The sequence below is a fragment of the Lynx canadensis genome, chromosome C1 (genome assembly GCF_007474595.2).
Source record: "Lynx canadensis isolate LIC74 chromosome C1, mLynCan4.pri.v2, whole genome shotgun sequence".
Classification (NCBI taxonomy): Eukaryota; Metazoa; Chordata; class Mammalia; order Carnivora; family Felidae; genus Lynx; species Lynx canadensis.
The window spans coordinates 70,259,937-70,274,388 of record NC_044310.1 but is presented as its reverse complement, the minus strand read 5'-3'; the positions used below and the strand labels follow the sequence as shown (position 1 = coordinate 70,274,388).

At 36.9% G+C, this 14,452-nt stretch overlaps 1 protein-coding gene across 2 annotated transcripts in view; it reads left to right on the top strand.

Moving 5' to 3' along the window:
• The window catches only part of TTLL7 (tubulin tyrosine ligase like 7), a 144,775-nt gene that overhangs the window by 72,215 nt on the left and 58,108 nt on the right, over positions 1–14,452 (top strand). For both annotated transcript variants that reach the window (XM_030326057.1, XM_030326056.1), the window contains exons 9-13: positions 2,951–3,109; positions 8,240–8,334; positions 10,542–10,689; positions 10,775–10,848; positions 11,863–11,998. In XM_030326057.1, coding sequence (XP_030181917.1) covers positions 2,951–3,109; positions 8,240–8,334; positions 10,542–10,689; positions 10,775–10,848; positions 11,863–11,998 — 612 coding nt within the window. The remainder of the gene's footprint in view (positions 1–2,950; positions 3,110–8,239; positions 8,335–10,541; positions 10,690–10,774; positions 10,849–11,862; positions 11,999–14,452) is intronic.

Genomic DNA, 14,452 nt, shown 5'->3' with positions numbered 1-14,452 from the left:
TTCATATATAACTTGAACATGGCCAGTGTGTGCCTATTAAGTTCTGACACATTTGTGATATCTTCTATAAAGGGGTAAATTCTACATCATTCTTGCTTACATTAGTTATAATGTGTAATAATCTACAAATAAGCAATTAGTTAATATTAGTAAATTACTAACTTTTCCAAGTATATATCTTAAAAAAAATTTTTTTTAATCTTTATTTTTGAGAGAGAGAGAGAGAGAGAGAGGCAGAGAGAGAGGGAGACACAGAATCTGAAGCAGGCTCCAGGCTCTGGGCTGTCAGCACAGGGCTGTGAGCCCGACGCGCGGCTTGAACTCACAAAGTGCGAGATCATGACCTGAGCCAAAGTCAGACACTTAACCTACTGAGCCACCCAGGCGCCCATCAAGTGTATATCTTTTAATTATATTTACCTTTATTAAGAACTGCATATAAAGATATCTGTTTAAGATGAGTTAATGAAATAATATATTATAAAAAAAAGGAGATAGAGAAGGCAGTCAATCAGTAAGTTTTTATCTTTGTGTCATAGTTTACAAATTTCATGAATTTAACTTTGGACTTTTTTTTCCAATGACCTCGTTTTTGGGAGGCAATTTCTCTAAAAAATAACTGTCTGTATATGAAAACTGACGTTTAGTACCTCCTGTGTAGCATGGAGATGTGTGCTTTTGTGCTGGTCAAGAATGAGTGAGAAAACGGGGTTCCTGGGTGGCTCAGTTGGTTGAGCTTCCGGCTTCGGCTCAGGTCATGATCTCGTGGTCTGTGAGTTCGAGCCCGCATCGGGCTCTGTGCTGACAGCTCAGAGCCTGGAGCTGCTTGGGTTTTTGTGTCTCGCTCTCTCTCTGCCCCTCCCTCGTTCATGCTTGTCTCTCTGTGTCTCAAAAATAAACATTAAAAAAATATTAAAAAAAAAAAGAATGAGTAAGAAATCAATAGAAAATCAAGCCATGGAAGTTACTCATAAACCCCATTGTCTCTGAATTCTTTTTATACACTGTAGATACAGATCTACAAATCGTATTTCAGAGCAACGACAGTATGTTGGAAATTCTCAAAAAACATCAGCGGAGTTTGATTTGTGTTTGGTTATATCACTCTTGATTTTCACATATACCTGTAGTCTTACCTTTGCATTCCTAAAAATGTGGTGTTTTTTGCAGAAAAAGCACAGATTTGTAATTCTTCAGGGTCAATTAATATTCGATCTCCTCCCCCCGGCCCCCGTCTGAGTTGTTTCATGCAGACATTTATTAGCCAAGGTTTTAACTTTTTTTTCCCCTATTTTCCAGTATCTTCACTAATACATCCAAAGATTTATATTAAGTGATTTTTTTGTCTTTTATCTTTATATACTTTAGTGTTTTTGGTGTTCAATTTTTTACTTTGAGTAAAATTTTTCTGAGAGTAACCTCTTATAACATCTCTGATACTTACCCCAAGTATGATCTGGGTTGGGATTCTGGATAACAGCAAGATTAATCTGTTTCCCATTTTTTCTCCAATATAATGAATATTGCTCCCACCAGGTAATGGAATGTTTGTTTCTGACCTGAAATACGAAGTGGAGTGAGGAATGGCAGAATAATTGTAACAATAGTAGTAGTTAACACTTACTGAAGGTTTACTCTGTTCTAGGCACTATGCCAAGAGTTTTACATGGAGTCTCATTTTGCACTTACTTCAGTCTTTTGCAGTAGGTATTATTACTATTTCCCCTTTCCCTTTGGGAAAGTGAGATTCAGAAAGCTTAAGCAACATAACTGAGGTTGTACACCAGCAAGGAGCAAAGCCAGGAATAAACCCAGAAAGTCTGATGTTAGAGCCAAGTTCTTAACTGCCATGTTATATTGCCTATGCCTGTAGAGAGGGACTTAAAAAGACAATATATTCTAAGGCAAAAATACAGCAAAACCACTTTTCCACAATCCATAGTTTGTTCTTAAACTTCAGTAAACCAACCTTTTGTTTTATTAGCATTAGTAACTCATTCTAGTAGTATTGTGTGTCCTCTTGTCTCCAGTAAACCTTATGAACTGCAAAATCATCACCACACAAAGAGGCCCACCTTTCCTAGATTCTGTCCCATCCTTTCAGTCATTGTCTCAGTGGAGGTTCCATAATGCTGTTTGTGAAGTAGTTGACCCTCGCTGTAACTTTTCTTCGCTGCCACTCCTAAACCCTCCTGTATGGTTTCTGAGAAGCCTAGCATGTGCTCCTACCCTTATTTATTTACCAGATAGAAACCACATTTGTCAACTTGATTTTTGTTTTTGTTTTTCTTGAGAGAGAGATAGACAGCATGAGTAGGGAAGGAGCAGAGGGAGAGAGGGAGAGAATCTTAAGCAGGCTCCATGCTCAGTGCAGAGCCCAATATGGGGCTCCAAATCAAGACCATGAGATCATGACCTGAGCTGAAATCACGAGTTGGATGCTTAACTAACTGAGCCACCCAGGCGGCCCATATCCACTTTTATTTTACTTAATTGTTCACAAATATATTTGAGCATCTACTAAATGGCAGGCACTAGTGTAGGCACAAGGACATGGCTGTAATTAAAAAAGAAAAATATCAGCTGATTCTATGCTGTGTAAGATGATACAGTAAAGGATAGTCATGACTACTTTTGACTCCAGGGTCAGGGAAGGCCTTTCTGAATATCAAAGAGCCAGACATGGGAATATTGGGAAGAGTGTTCCAGAAAGAGGGAACAGTTACTGCCAGAGACCCTAAGCAGGCAAGCGTGGCTGGAGTGTAATGAGTAGGACAAGAGTTGCATGAAATGGAATCAGAGTAGCGGCAGGGGCCACGTGTCATAGAGCTTTGTGAACTTGGCCAGTGTGCTGCTCTGTAAGTTTAGGCCTTATTTCCACATATGTAAATAGGATACAAAAAAGTAAGGCATTTTCACATTTTTTTTTTTTTAATCACTCTATTTGCAGGAATTGGTTGTAAAGACTTTGATTGTAGCAGAACCTCATGTCCTGCATGCATATCGAATGTGCAGACCCGGTCAGCCTCCAGGAAGTGAAAGCGTCTGTTTTGAAGTTCTGGGATTTGATATTTTGTTGGACAGAAAACTAAAGCCATGGCTTCTGGAGGTAAGGCATTTCTATAAGAAGAAAGAGAAGTTACTACTGTTCTTGTGCATTAAAACAAATGTTTTTTAAATGAGTAGTTGGCACAGTTGTCTCATTAACCGAGCAGAAAGAGGCCTGAATGGAACATGTGGGAGGAAGAGAACAAAAATTCAGAGAATAGAACAGTTCCAAGAACGGACCAATATGTGTTTGATATTACTTTTCCCAAGTTAATTTGAGTGCATTTCTGGGCCAGGAATTTTGAATGTGTGTGTGGATCTGCTTCTACTGATTTATCTACTTTCTCCGCTATTTCCTCAGTCTCACGTCCTTCATTACTTCATTACTCCATGACCTCTGGATGTTGTCTTTCTTCTGTGTGGGTGCCTGGGCTTGAGGACCATGGCCTCCTTATCTTCATTGGTTTCCTATTCAAACTCTCTAAGAAGAGAGAGACTCTGATTGGTTCATTAATCAGTATTCAGTACCTTATACCCCAGCTGGCATGGCTTCTCCCTGAAGGCCATATTATATGCCTGGGACTCCCCCCATGTCCAGTCTGTTAACTGTGTGCCTTTGGGTTTGCTGCCAGTCCCTGGTATGGTCGGAGTCGTCATTATTTTTCTCTCATTATAAAAAATCACTTAATATTAGGAAAATATGAAATGATATAAAGGAGAAATAAAAATAGTCTCTTCTTAAGATTTGTGTACCTTTCCTTCCAGTCATACTTTATACTACATCCAGAAGAAAACTTAGAAGTTTTCTATCCCATTCAGCAGTTTCCTCTCAGGCAAGATCTAGAGTCATAGAGTGCATGGGCACAGAACACTGTGTTTAGGAAACCTTATCAGGAGAATAGCACATATCTAAACAGTGTTTACTAGACTAGTTACATTTTGGAACATATTGCTATAGAAGGTATAATCAACAAGTACCTTTCATTTTATGCTGATTATCTCTCTTTTTTTGTTAATGATTTCGAAGGTGGAAGTTCTGCCTATAACGTGCAAAAGCAAATTGAATGAGTGATAGATAATCAAGACATTCAAAATATATTTTTAGGAAGGAGCACTTTTCCAATTAGAGGGCTAATGGGTGTGTGTGTGTGTGTGTGTGTGTGTGTGTGTGTTCAATCTGCTCTGTTCCAGCATGTTATATTTCCAATCAAATACAGATGTCAGATGTTCAAATTTTGTTCCTGCTTGGGTCCTGGAAATAAGATTTTGCTATCTTTTTGTATCCTTCATCACTTGAACATGAAAGCATTTGACTCTGCGCCTTACTAGGCCTGACATTTTCTTCCCTAGGTTTCATACTTTGTCTGCAATTATTCTTCCTTGTTCTTAACTGTATTTTCCCCCTGCTCCTGCTACTTGTCTTTTATCCTTGACGGGGTGGAGAAAAAGTGAAGGCACATGCATGAAGTGGCACTCAAAGTATAGTAGGGAGTAATGACTATAGATAATTTAGTTACTTGTTTTTAAAAGCATTTGTCTAACTGGAGCTTTGTATGAGCTTGGTAAAGCAGAATTGACTGAATGGTTGAATTCTATATTTTTTCAAAGGCTCAAAACACCATTGTTGGCATTAGTGTTTCTTCATACTTCGTTCTCTCCTTTATCATGTCCAGATGAATAACCATTAAAAAACTCCACAATACTCAACAGCTAACTGGCACTGTTTGCATTAGCATATTTTCATTTTCAATTCATTTCTTCATCATTTCCAGATCAGTCAGAACCATTACAAAGACTGTATAGTAATCAATCACTATGGATAATGAACATTTATTGTATTAAAACAGTTAAAGTTATCTTATTTAGATCTTGCTTCTTTGTGTTTTCTCCCAGCTGCAATTGTAGTGGTTCTAACATATGTTGTTAAAAACCTTTTGGCACCATCAAGTGGAATAAGATAGAAGGTGCATCTGAGGATATGATAACTTTTAGTTAACTGGAATAATTGCAGGTAATGATTCATAGTGACAAAATTGCAGAAATTTTCAAGCACAGAAACATTGTTAGGGAAAAGTATGAAAACTGGGCAGGGTATGAATATACTGCTAATACTTCAATTACCCTTGAATTATTTCAACGAGTCATTGTGTCAGGGGGGTGGAGATAAAAGAAGACAGAATACTTGCCCTAGTTTAGTGGGGACTCAGATATGTGTCTTATGGTAATATTTACAGGTATAAGTAGGGAACAGGGTACCAGCACAAACAATAGAGTGATTAATCTCTCTATGTACAAGTGTGTATTTGACAGTTAAAAAAAAATCTTTGCAGAGGAGGAACTCCTGAGCAGAGTATTTGAGGCTGTAGAAAGTACGGTGGGGACTGGAAGTTGGGAGAGATGGGGGTGGGATGAGGAGAAGTTACTGGGCAGAGGGAATAGCATTAATTTGTGAGCACAAAATCTGTTACGTATACTTTGTTATGTGCATGAAATTATTGTGCTTGTTTTGATAGTAAAACTATCATTTGGTTGGTTAATAAATAGTATTTATCAATTTAGTCTGCTTTCTGATAGTTTTCATTTTTGTGTGCATTTACAAGCTGCTGAATGTTAAGACCCTAACATCTGCAGAGTTTTGTCTGTTCTAGAATTGGGGTAGGAATGAGAACCAAAGAAGCTGTCAACATCACAGAGTAGAATTTTGACTGGATGAAACCCTAATTTTCAGAGTTTCATCTGTCTTTAGTTTTTACTTTACCTTTCTCATAAAACTTTTGAGAAATCCAAAATGTTAGTTGCAAAAAGTTTTTCTACCTTTTCATGTATTACTTGATCTTGTGTGAGTACATTTGTCTGTAGACCAATTTCTTTTTTATGGTAGTAGAGGGAAGATTCTGACATAGGTAAGAGAGGACCTGAGGTCACAACCATCCTGCAGGAGGGGTATGTCTGGCAGAGTTCCAGATGACAGTTTTGGAATGGAACACCCAAGGAATTCTATAAAGATAGATTACATTTCAGTGAACCACTTAATCATTGTTTCCTAAATGTCTGGTTTATTTTATAATCCTGTTACAGGTAGCAGCTGAACTATCATTAATTGTATTACAGATTCCAGAGATTTGAATAAGTATGGAATGGTTAACTTGTTTTTTTCACATAAAATACATTGCCCTTTCTTTGCACTTGTAAGAGGAAATACTTAAAGAGTTTTGAAGTCGTGGATTAATAAACTTCCTTTCTTTAAAAAAATTTTTTTAAAATATTTTATTTATTTTTGGGAGAGAGAGACCAAGTGCAAGTGGGGGAAGGGCAGAGAGAGCGGGAGACCTAGAATCCAAAGCAAACTCCAGGCTCCGAGCTGTTAGCACAGAGCCTGACATGGGGCACAAACCCACGAACTGCAAGATCATGACCTGAGCCGAAGTCGGATGCTTGACAGACTGAGCCACCCAGGTGCCCCGGTAGACTCCCTTTCTTAAATTTGCCTGGAATAAATGGAGGTTCTTGTAGTTACTAAGCTATTCCTTTCTCCTTGGGACCACATCACATAGGCAGAAATATGTCCGTCACCTTCTAAATCAGAAATCAGCAAAAGCATAATGTAGTTTGGCATATCTCTATAAATGGAATACCATGCATCAAAATGATGGCATGAAAGATTTTCATGATATATTGATAAGGGAAAAACTTGGACTATAAAATAGTATTGTTAGTATAGGCATGTATTTAGAAAGTAAAGTGAAAATTATAAATATGCATGCATGGCAGATACTTACACTTTATCAAATGGTGAGCAATACACTATCAAATAGATGACAGTATGCTAGGTGGTGGGATTACAGGTGATTTTTCTGTTCTTTGTTTAGCTTCTCTTTATATACTTATAGTTATACTTCCTACAGTTGCCAGAGTTGTAAAATGCATACTATCAAGTTTTTTGTCTCTAATGGAATGGATTTGTAAAAGACAATCCTCTTTCAGGACTAGTAGTATATTTTTTTAGATCGTCTGTGGTGTTAGGTGGTGGTCATGAAAGCTGAGCTGTAGTTTAGAACTCAGCGCATTCTAACCAACCGAGTTAATTAATTTTCTCAAACACTTGCTATTCCAGTTACATTTTTATAACAACAGCAACAACAAACCCAATAGCAGCAAAGACAAAGACAGGAGCTCCAGCTCTTGGGGTGGTAGCATATTGTATCATGGGTTTCAGGGTACATATAGTTACTGTTACTTCTTATTTTTCATCTTTTTTTTTTTTTTAGATGTTTATTTATTTTTGAGAGAGAGAAAGAGCATGAGCAGAAGAGGAGCAGAGAGAGACAGGGAGACAAAGAATCAGAAGCAGGCTCCAGGTTCTGAGCTGTCTGCACAGAACCCAACACGGAGCTTGAACTCATGAGCTGTGAGATCATGACCTGAGCCAAAGTCGGACGCTCGACTGACTGAGCCACCCCGGCCTCTCTTTATTTTTTATCTTAATGAAATCCTGGAAATGATGTTGGAAAGAACACTCACAAATAACTCACTTATGCCCAGAATCCTTATATAGTTAGAGAAACTCATAGAGATTAGTCTGCAACTACCTTTAATGGTATCTTCTGAGTTATGCAGTTTTTGGAAATGAAAAATGATAAATTATTGTTTGATCCAGGTAGAAAAAAAATAGTTTATTTTTTAGACAGCAATAGGCGAATTCATCCAGAAGATCTGAAGTAGTGAAAAGAGGGTACTGATAGTTTCCGTATGCTAAATAAATGCATGAGTATTGCTATATTGGTAGCATGCATATCTTTTTTGTTACATCATCATTATTATTGTTAATACTGGTCTTCTAATCTCATGTCAGAATGAGTCACTTTTAACTTCCCTGAACTTAAAACCTAGAGCATGGGGTGTTGGGCTGAAAAAGGGCAGGGAGGAGGGGGAGGGCACATAGGCGACTGAAGATCCTGAGCTAAGGCAGCAGGGGGAAGAGGGCCATGAGAGCAGTCAGTTCCTTGACTTAGGGTGGCGAGAAGGGAGGTGTGACAGTGGTAACTGGGCCATCTAGTATGTGGAGCTTTGAGATTTATTGTAGAGTTTTTCTACTGGTTGGAGATCTTGCATTAATTTAAAAAATAGGAATTGAATATTTACCAACCTACCAACATTTGGCCATTCTCATTGTTTCCTTTGTAAATTTCAGATTAATCGAGCTCCAAGCTTTGGAACGGATCAGAAAATAGACTATGATGTAAAAAGGGGAGTGCTGCTAAATGCATTGAAACTGCTAAACATCAGGTAAAGTCTTTCCTTCATTGTTTGGAAGGTTTCCAGCACATTTGGCCTGGAACAATCACTTGTACATGGGGTTGGCTTGTAACTTTTCCATATTTTGTGTTTTAAATTTCTTGATTCATTCTTCAAACCCATTTAGTGTTTTCTTTTTAAATATCATTTCCTCTCCTCTACATACTGCTTTTCCTTCTCCCTGTATCATGCTCTGAATCTATAGTAAATATGGTTAAATTACAGTGTTGGTATAATTATTCAGTATAGAGTATAAGGTTGAATTGGAGACTACCTGAGGAAAATCTCTAGATTATCTTCCTCACCTTGCAAGAAGAAACTAAAGCAGAGGTCATTCAGCATTCAAGAAGTAAACAACAACAACAACAACAACAACCCTCAAACACATGGATTTCCTACCTTTCTGTTCAGAAGTCTTCCCACTATATCATGCTGCCTGGGTAAACAGAAATGAGATGGTTATTAAGACAGGATTAACCTTGCCATTGAAAATCATAGGCAGGATTTCCTATTTATTTATTTGTTTATTTATTTATTTATTTTTTAAGGCCGGATAACATTCCATTGTATGTGTATACTACCTCATCTTCATCATTCATCTGTTGATGAACATTTAGGTTGCTTCCGTGTCTTGGTTATCGTGAATCATGCTACAGTGAATGTGCGAGTGCAGACATCTCTTTGCATCCTGATTTCAACTCCTTTGGATATATACTCAGAAGTGGGATTGCTGCACTAATATTATGATTAGTGTTATTATTAGCTGGTTGCAGTGTACATGATCATGGATCTCAAATATTGGAATTGCTATTTTGTGGGAAAGCTTTTGGCTCATTATGCAACAAATTTGTTAGAAGTTTAGTTGAAGTGCTTAATGAAGTCGTGAGTCACGTCTGCTTTTATAAGTGTTCAAACAGTGTTTAGGGTGTTGGATTAAAGGACCTCTGAGGTTATTTGAGCCCAGGGATCTTATGAATTCAGTTGATTCCCACTGTCATTTAAAGAACTCTAAATGAGTTGTGGGATGCTTCCAAGCAATTTATTTATTTTAAGTGTTTTCAAGCAGTTAGCAGATGCCTGCATGAGAAGTAGCTTTATATGGAAAGCATTATTGAAAGAAGAGACTGATACATAAATTTGTTTAGAAATTTTCATATGGCCCCTTCTTTTGCTTGATAAAAAATGATTTGCCTAAATTTAACTGATATTTCAATTACCCTAAAAGAAATGAATAGAAGAGATGTAGAAGGTGAAATTTTTGTTTATTTAGCTTACACAAGTAGTATGCCCATACATGGTTTTAACATTTACTGTTATCGTATAAGTAGGCCTAATGGTTTTTGTTTTTGTTTTTTGTATGTCATTGTCAGTGATGTTACCAATTTAGGACATAACCTATGGGTGTTTTGGTCTTTTTAAAAGTGAGATATATACAGTTCAAACAGTGAGAAATTTCTAGACTTAAAAATAAAGGAGAGTTGGAATTAATTTTCCTTATTTTTCTTTGTCTTGTTCCACAAAGAGAATTTAGTATAATTCTTAGCATTTACAGCATGTGCTACTGAAGCTTACGTTGCACATGTGCCTTTTCTTCCATCCAGATGGAGGGCTCCATGGACATATAAATGTGTTAGACTTGTATTTCAAATCTGTGCACTTCTTAATACAATGTTTTACTTACAGTATGGTTCCACATACACCCAAAGTTCATTTTGTGAGACTATTCTTTTAATCTCAAGGAAATCCAGAAGAATGTAGATTGTTCAGAGTATTCTATCACAAACCCTGGGAGTACAGAACCTCAACTACAGGGAGACCATTATTCAATGGATGATTAGATGAATATGATGTATATGAAGATATATGTGTGTGTGTGTGTGTGTGTGTGTGTATATATATATATTTAATTTTGGAGAGACAGAGAATGCAAGCAGGGGAGAGGGACAGAGGGGTAGAGAAAGAGAATCTTAAGCAGGCTCCATGCTCAGCGTGGAACCTGATGCAGGGCTTGATCCCATGACCCTGGGATTATGACCTGAGCCAAAATCAAGAGTTGGATGCTCAAACGACTGAGCTACCCAGGTGCCCCTGAATATAATAAACATTGATTCATATTCCCACGTTGTCTCTTCTTTTGTTAATTCTCCTCATAGGAATAAGATCAGGGCTTATTTGAATTCCTATGTTTTATATTTTAGGACCAGTGATAAAAGGAGAAACTTGGCCAAACAAAAAGCTGAGGCTCAAAGAAGGCTTTATGGCCAAAATTCAATAAAAAGGCTCTTACCAGGTTCCTCAGACTGGGAACAGCAGAGACATCAGTTAGAGAGGCGGAAAGAAGAGTTGGTATGAAAATGTTAACAACATACCCACAATTTGAATTGCATAATTCATTGGTCAGATTTTATTTGTAAAATTTCTTCATTTTTAGAAAGAGAGACTCGCTCAAGTACGAAAACAGATCTTAAAAGAAGAACATGAAAATCGACATATGGGGAATTATAGGTAACTGTGTTTCCATTTTCTTATAGATGGAAGAAGTAAAGTGTCAAAACAACTGTTCTACATTTTTTAACCTTTTAGACTTATTTTGAGCACTGTTTGTTTCATTCTTGCTAGCTAGCTTCCTGGATGTTTATATGAGGTCTTTTAAACCTGATACTATCCTGTGGCCTTATTTGCTTATAATGAAGTATTTTGAGAAAGTCAGGTTTCAGGTCTCCTAGTTTTCTTTCTGTCAGTTCAGAGTGATTGCTCTACTTTGGTTAAACTTAGATGTGTCAGGAACCAGGCAAATAGTGAAAATGTTTGAAGGAGGCAGGTGTGAGACGATCCAGAGGAGTGTGGACTGTGTTGAACTGGAAGCCTTCCACAATATCCTTTGACAGGATAAAAGAGGATCCCCCCCTTTTTAAATTCCTTGTGTCCCTGGAAAGACTGCCCCACCTCCCAACCATTAACAGAATTAGGAGGATTTGGGGCCACAGAGCTTCTCACACTCTTAGTAAAACATTCTTTCCTGCCTTAACATCCTCAACAGCAACAATGACAACACATTCCTCTCATTCTACCTTTTACTCTGTTCTCTCCATCAGAGAGGCAAATTCCACCACCCCAGAAGAGAACCTCAGGATTAATGCCTGCATTCTTGTATGTCAGTAGCCACACTATACATGCACAACTTCCAGACTATCGCTCATTACCTGCTCACTCTCATGAAGATCTGTATTCCTTCAATATGCCCAGTTGTAATTTTTATCCAACCACTTCCCCACAAAAACCCTTATGCTATGCCTTCGGGAGCTTCATTGTTTAATGACCGTTCTCTAGATAAACTTTAATTTGCGTAGGTAAACAATGACAATTTGTGAATTTCTTATACCTGCGTTCATCGTTATTTCTAGCACCTAGTAAAATGACTGGCAGAGTAAGTGGTCAAAGAGTATCTATGTAACTGACCTTAGCTCTTGTACTACGATAGCTTCTTTTAAACAAGTTGGTTTGTCTGATTTATTGTAGACGAATTTATCCTCCTGAAGATAAAACTCTGCTTGAAAAGTATGAAAATTTGTTGGCTGTTGCCTTTCAGACCTTCCTGTCAGGAAGAGCAGCTTCATTCCAGCGAGAGCTGAATAATCCTTTGAAAAGGATGAAGGTAAAGGAATGAATGTTTATAAAGAGAAAAATGAATGAAGCCAAACAATATGTTTTTAAAAACAACCCACCTTAGTCCCACGTATAAAAACATTTTAGTTTTAAGAGGCATTTCCCTTCTATTTTAACCGTTGGTAGCATTTCGTAACCAACCAAGTGATTTAATAAATTAGACGTCTAACAGGACAAATTATGTAGCAGAGAATGTTGATATTATATTGTAATATCAATCTATTGTAACATGCCTTCTCACAGAGGCGTGTATATATAACTGAATAAAAAAAATCCATTGAATTAGCCTAGTGGTTTGTGATGCTCTTGTTATTTGGATTGTAACTAACATTATACAGTATTTTTCCCTGATATACTGCATAGACCTGGCATATGGGAAGTAATTAAAACACACACACGCATACACACAGAGTAATCTGTTTACCAAAATGTCTATCGGTTTTCTTTTGTAGCATAATAAACCATTTATTTGCTCATATTCTGTACTCTTGGCTAGTGTCAGTTGAGTGGCTCTTTGTTTTGGCTTACTTGGAGTGAATCATATAGTTGCTTTTGTCTGGAAGCTTACCTGGGCTGGAAATGCAGGAGGGTTTCACTCCTATGTCTGCTGCCTCAGTTAAGATAGGTGGAACATCTGGGGAGCTGGCTGGATGTTTCTTTCTCTCTACATGGTCTCTTAGCAGGGTACCCAGATCCCATAATATGGTAGCTTGGAGTTCTAAAAGGAAACATTTCAAGAGGATAAACCCAGTGTGCAAGTGCTAATCAAGCCACTGCTTGCATTGTGCTTGCTAATGTCCCATTGGATAAGTAAGTTTATGTGGACCTATTAAAACTGTTAGTACTTTATATTACTGTCATTTCATTACAGTGATAACCTCCATTGCTTGGATACACTGTTATATTGAGTGATTCAAAAGTCATGATAAAGTTTATTATAGATAGATTTTGCTATGGGCTTTTCACTCAAATTCTGCGACAGAAGGATATAAAGCCACTTTCAATCTGGCTACACCTAAAAGACAGAAGCATAAGGAATAATGTCTACTGCAATGTTCTTTTCCTCTAAAAGTGTTTCTTTTGACATACGCAGATGTTTCCACCATTAGAATTATATTCTGTGGCCCATTTGCTTTTCTTGATCAAGACATGGGAGACTTTGTTCATTTTCCTTCACCTGTTCTGCACTGTTGTTTGTCTCTCCTGTGGACACAGCGTCTGTTTCATCTTGTCATTACTCTGTTCCACAGCCCCACTTTTTCTGCTAGAAAGCCTAGGGATTTTGGAGCCAGATAGATCTACATTCAAATTCTAGTTGCCCATGCAATAATTTTGTAACCTTAGACTAAACTATTTGATCGATAGTTTCCTCATCACTAATATAGTATTGTTAAAACTATACTTGACAGGTTAGTTGTTAAAATAAAATTGAAGTTAATTAAAGTAGTCTGCGTAAAGTACTTGGCACATAATAAATAGGCTTCAAATCTTAATTCCTGTATTCTTTGGATTCTTCAAAATCTAGTTTAAATGTCACCACTCTGCCTGTCGTATTCCATTGATTTGTGAACCTCTTCTTACACAAATATCATACTATCTGTAGTACTGTTGCTTTTGACTTTTCTAGGTCCTTTATGCTTCCATATAAATTTTAGAATCCACTTGATTCTAGATTTTGATTAATTTTTATATTACAAAGTGGTTGCTGGGATTTTAATTGGGACTATGAGGAATCTATAAAATAATTACTGGGGAATTAACATCACTGAGTCTTCTGATCCATTAATATGGTATATTTCTCCATTTACTTGAGTCTTTAATTACTCATCTGTGCTTATAACTTTTGGTATATAATTTTTGCACATGCTGAACTAAATAGTTTTTTAAATGTTTAGTTTGAGAGAGAAAGAGTGTGTGAACAAGGGAGGGGCAGAGAGAGAGAGGGAGAGAGAGAATCCAAAGCAGGCTCTATGCTGTCAGTGCAGAACCTGACATGGGGCTTGATGTCACAAACCTTGAGATCAAGACCGAGCTGAAATCAAGGGTCAGACGCTTAACCAACTGAGTCACCCAGTTGCCCCTAATTAAATTTATTCTTAAGTATTTGATGTTTTTGCTACTATTGTCAATAATACTGTTTTCAATTTTTTTCATTTTTAAATTTGCTTCCAGGATGTAAACATATGATTATTTTTGTATGTTGTCCTTATATCTAGTAATTTTTTAGTATTGTATTTTTATTAACAGCCACCTCAAATTAATTTCTGGTTTTAATTTGGTTATTTATTTATATATTTATTATTTATATATTTGGAATATATATTATATATTTGGAAGTTTGTTGCTTAATTTTCTTACATTAAACATTTCTAGTTTTATTTTTGTTAAAAATTTCTAGTTGATTTCATTAGTGTAAGAAGACATTCTGATTTCAATATTATAA